Source organism: Cyprinodon variegatus, unplaced genomic scaffold (genome assembly GCF_000732505.1).
Source record: "Cyprinodon variegatus isolate N-32 unplaced genomic scaffold, C_variegatus-1.0 Scaffold111, whole genome shotgun sequence".
Classification (NCBI taxonomy): domain Eukaryota; kingdom Metazoa; phylum Chordata; class Actinopteri; order Cyprinodontiformes; family Cyprinodontidae; genus Cyprinodon; species Cyprinodon variegatus.
Genome location: NW_015150564.1, coordinates 374,913 through 379,888, shown reverse-complemented (window position 1 = coordinate 379,888; position 4,976 = coordinate 374,913). Strand labels below are relative to the sequence as shown.

Below are 4,976 nucleotides of genomic sequence, written 5' to 3'. Positions count from 1 at the left end.
CCTTTCTCAGAATTCGGACTTTAATCTCGGAATTCTGATTTTAATCTTACAATTCTGACTTTTTCTCAGAATTCTGACTGAATTCTCACAGCCAACAAACATGTTAGCATTAGGCTATAGCCATGTCTGTTTTAGAGACAAGCTCTCTTGTTTTAATCACCTTCTGCTCTTCCATTAATGAAATAGCATCACCGGGGGACGCCTTATGCACGTAAAAAGTGTCCTAATTTTTTCCACCAATGTGTTACTGGACCTCCCAAACAACAAACAAATATTTGTCAGTGAAGCAGAGTGCTCCCACATCTCTTCTTTCATGGTGCCCGTCTACATAAAAAAAAAAGAAAAAAATCTGAAATTAAAGTCAGAATTCCGAGAAAAAAAGTCATAATTCTGAGATTAAAGTCAGAATTCGGACCTTTTTTCCTCATATTAAACTGAAATAATATAAAAAAATCTGTTAACTTTTTTTTTTTTCAGTAGCCCTAATCGTCTTATCTAGACTTCTATTCTTACCTAAAAAATAATTTTTTTTAGGATAAAAGTTACATTCCCTAAAGAGCCTGATAACAACATATAAACAGTTCTTTTTTTATAGCCTCATCAACGGAGATGCCTAAATGCATTTTTACTAAAGTATCCATTTAACCTCCATTTAACATTCATTGTTTAAGTTTAGGTTTTTTATGAATGTTTCTGTCTTGTGTAGTGTTTGTTGTTATTGTGTCATAGATATCAAAATAATCAGTATTGGCATTGGCCTGGAAAAAAAAACTATTAAAACTTCAAAGTAATGTTTACGAATCACAATTTGTTATTAACTATCAGAAATGCTTCTTATTTAGCTTTTTTTTATTATAAAGTTTAGCTGTACTTTATGGTGACGTTTTAGACAATTTAGGTTATTTTTTTGTTTTAATTTATATTGCACTACAGTGTTATTTTTTTACAATTTGTTCCTTTTTCATTGTTTTTTATATATAATTTTTGTTCAATCTGTTTTAAGGAGTTTCAGTAATAAAGTCAATTTTAACAAAAAAACACCACAGTTAAAAAACTTTGCGTTCTTCCTGTAGGTTCGGCCACCTGACTGTTGCTCACATCCTCCTGGAGAACGGGGCGGAGATAAATGGCCGCAACAGGTTAGGCGCCAGCGTCCTCTCCATGGCGGCCCGTGGGGGCCACGTCCATGTGGTCAAGCTGCTCCTGGAGAGCGGGGCCTACGTCGATGACTTCGATCACCTGGCCCTAGCTGCAGAGGCCATCTCCAATGGCAACAACAACAACAGCTGCAGGTAGTTTGACTGTCGGCGGCGGCTGACGCAAGGGAATGACAGGCGGCGCTCTGTGAGCGCTCTCTGATTTGGCTGTGTGTGTTTTCCAGCAGCGTCTCTGGATTTGGACCTGCTGAGGGCTGTCCAGGGGGAGCAGGAGGAGGCAGGGATTTCATGGACATCACTGCCCTGATGGTGGCGTCCCAGCATGGTCACGAGGCCACTGTCCGCCTCCTGCTAGAGTGGGGCTCTGATGTCAACTTTTCTCAGAAGACCACCGGCTGGGGACCGCTGATGGCGGCCACGCTTAGCGGGAAGGTGAGTTTGATTGGTTATTCCCGTCCCTTTGTTTCACTCCTGGTATCTGACTTGTCTAACATGTTCTGAAGGAGGTGGTGGCCCAGCAGCTGGTGGAGCGGGGTGCCGACCCCGACCGGGTCAACGTTCTGTCCAAGACGGCTTTTGAACTTGCCATGCAGATGAAACAGAGAGACATCAAGGCTTATCTGGACCCCATTACCACCGTCAGACCTCAGACAGGTACAGCTTCACTAATATCGCACAACAAAAGTATTCACACCCCTTTAATAGCGATGCTTTTTATTCTTTTAGATATTCTTTTGGTGCTCACAGATTTTCTCCATCCACTCTGATTGAGCTCATAGCAAACTAGAATATGCACAAGAAAGACTTGCAGCAAAATTCTGTTTTAATATAAAGCTGCACCAAATTTGTAAGATGTTTTTTTCAACTTTGCAATTGTTGGTTACAACAATGTGGCAACATCCATGTTAAAGGAATACAGTAGTACACCCAAAACATGATTAGCCTTCATTTTCTACTCACCCCCATGCTGAACAACACTCTGGAGTACTTTTTTGATATCTCAAATGCATCTGGAGATCTGGGAGGCTTCTTGCTGTCTGCTGACATTCAAATAATGGAGGTCTATGGTGACCGAGGCAGAAAGGTCCATAAAAGTCCACAAAAAACGTGTCAATATTCCTCTATACTGCTCGTCCAATGTATTCCAAGTGTCCTGAGTGGGTAGCATCCAGAATTTACTCGAAACAAAGTAATTTAGAATGTTTTTAGAGCATAAACAGTAGTTTATAGGATTTCCTAAAAGCGCGTTCACGAGCCTACGGAAACTGCGGCAGACCAAACCAGACGAAAGTGCACATTCAGCGTCTGCTCTGCCAATAATGCAAGCGTAGAAGAAGAAATGTGCTGTTTACCTGTGCAAAGAAAGAAACAACGAAAGAAAAATGTCTGAGGACTTCAGTGTTGAGGAAGAGCATGAGTTCTTTGCCGAGCTGAATGCGCACTTTCATCTGGTTTGGTCTGCCACGGTTTCCGTAGAACGCGCTTTTAGGAAATCCTACACACTACTGTTTATGCTCTAAAAACATTCTAAATGACTTAGTTTCGAGTAAATTATGGACGCTACCCACTCAGGACACTTGGAATACATGGGACGAGCAGTATGGAGGAATATTGACACGTTTTTTGTGGACTTTTATGGACCTTTCTGTCTCGGGCACCATAGACCTCCATTATTTGAATGTCAGCAGACAGCAAGAAGCCTCCCAGATCTCCAGATGCATTTGAGATATCAAAAAAGTACTCCAGAGTGTTGTTCAGCATGGGGGTGAGTAGAAAATGAAGGCTAATCATGTTTTGGGTGTACTATTCCTTTAAACGGTTTTAACTTACCCAATAGGAGAACATTTAAGGGGTGAATATGTGGACAAAAAAAGAAAATATAAGCTGTTATCTTAGAATAAAGCATTAATTTCTGACTGGGTTACTGCAAAAAATATCTAAAAATAAGTAAGAAGTTCTTATAAGTTTATTTATCCTTAATTTGACTAAGTTAATAAGATGATCTGCTAATGGAATGATTATTTTTAGTCTTAAATAAAATACTTAGATATTATGCACTTTAAATAAGACAATGCAATTCTTTGCTTCTTATTTTAAATGTAAGTTGTTTTATTCCATTGGCAGTGTCTCACTTACCTGCTTAATTAAAAAGAAATCCATTTATTTTAAGAAAAATTGACACAGATTTAAATAGTTTGCATTAAGGATGAAACAATTAATCGGATTAGTCCTGATTAATCTACTATTGTCAACTTATATAATTAATTAATCATAAACTGGAGTATAGAAAGTCTAAAACATGCCTTTAGCTGTCAGAGAAAAGCAATTATGCCAAATTTGCAAAAAAAAAAAATGTAAACATTTTGCATTTAAGATAAAAAACAAACAAACTTTTGATTGGTTTAATTTCGTAAAAAGTCTTCTTTAAGGATCTTTTTGCCATCTAATTTAAACAATTCATTGAAAAAATAATCGACAGATTCATCGTTATTTGCGGCCATAGTTTGCAGTGTTGGAATTTTCCTTAAACATTTACCACCCTGAAGGTTTAAAACAGCAGAGGAAGCCTTCCTTCCCACCTCTTTGTTTCTGTGACAGTGCAGGGCGGTTAACGGTAGCTTTACAGCGGATCATTACAGCCTGTGATCTTTAACAGCTTTTTAGCTTCGTTTACTGACACTAAGGCCATGGATCAGCCTTCAGCTCTTTATAGTTATTTTCTTTAGTCACTTTCCTGTTTCTCTTTCACTACTCTGGTAGTTTTGTCCGTATTTTCCTAAGCGATGAACTCTGCTGTAATCGGAATATGTGTACACAACCCCCCCGATGGCTGAGCTATGTGGAGTGTCGCCAAGCAGGTCTGTGTTTTTCTAGACGAGAAATCTGCTCTGCTCTCAGCTTTACTCTTTTCTTTTACAGACGATGAGAGGAAAAGGCCAGACGTGTTCAGTGCTCTCAAACTGGGTGAGCTCACTCCATCAAAGCACACCAAAATTTAGTTTTTGTGTGTTTTTTTTTATTCCTTTAAAGTTTGCTTATGCATTTTTAAATGTGAGATTTGTCGCATTTCTAACAGGAAATTCCCAGCTTGTGAAAGACATTTTGGAGGAGGATCCGGCTCAGGTGAATTCATCCAATCAGGATGGAGCGTCGCCCCTCATGATGGCGGCGGTGAGCGGGCAGTTGGAGGTGGTGCAGCTGATGGTGGAGAAGAAAGCCGACGTGGACAAACAAGACTCTGTTCACGGCTGGACCGCGTTAATGCAAGCGACGTATCACGGGTAAGCAGGAGGTTGGCGGCGGGGGCACCGATTGCAGATTTCTGGCCTAAAAAAATTTTTTTTAAATAAACCATTTGGTAGATGCAGGTTTTATGTTATATAATTTAAAGTATAGAGAAAGATTTTTGAAAAGACTCGTCCTCTCTACTTGCAAAAAAAATGTTTATTCACAATCCTGCCCCCGCTCCTGATAGGGAACGCTTATTGAATGTGTGCGATAGCGCGCAAGAGCCCATTGGAAGAGGATTAGTGCCACTGAAAGAAAAAAAAAAAGTTAACTGATTTTTTAATTTTATTTCAGTTTAACATGGGGAAAAAAAGTCAGAATTCTGACTTCTTTCTCAGAATTCTGAGTTTTTTTCTAAGAATTCTGTCTTTAATCTCAGAATTCTGACTTTTTTCTCAGAATTCTGACTTTAATCTCAGAATTCTGACTTTAATCTCAGAATTCTCTCTTAAATCTCAGAATTCTGACTTTTTTCTCAGAATTCTGTCTTTAATCTCAGAATTCTGACTTTAATCTCAGAATTCTCTCTTA

The 4,976-nt window shown here is 39.0% G+C and overlaps 1 protein-coding gene across 2 annotated transcripts in view; it reads left to right on the top strand.

Annotated features, from left to right (window-relative positions):
* anks6 (ankyrin repeat and sterile alpha motif domain containing 6) overlaps positions 1-4,976 on the top strand; it is a 17,518-nt gene that overhangs the window by 1,368 nt on the left and 11,174 nt on the right. For both annotated transcript variants that reach the window (XM_015374957.1, XM_015374956.1), the window contains exons 2-6: positions 1,074-1,292; positions 1,382-1,589; positions 1,661-1,811; positions 4,077-4,121; positions 4,234-4,438. In XM_015374957.1, the coding sequence (XP_015230443.1) occupies positions 1,074-1,292; positions 1,382-1,589; positions 1,661-1,811; positions 4,077-4,121; positions 4,234-4,438 (828 nt within the window). The remainder of the gene's footprint in view (positions 1-1,073; positions 1,293-1,381; positions 1,590-1,660; positions 1,812-4,076; positions 4,122-4,233; positions 4,439-4,976) is intronic.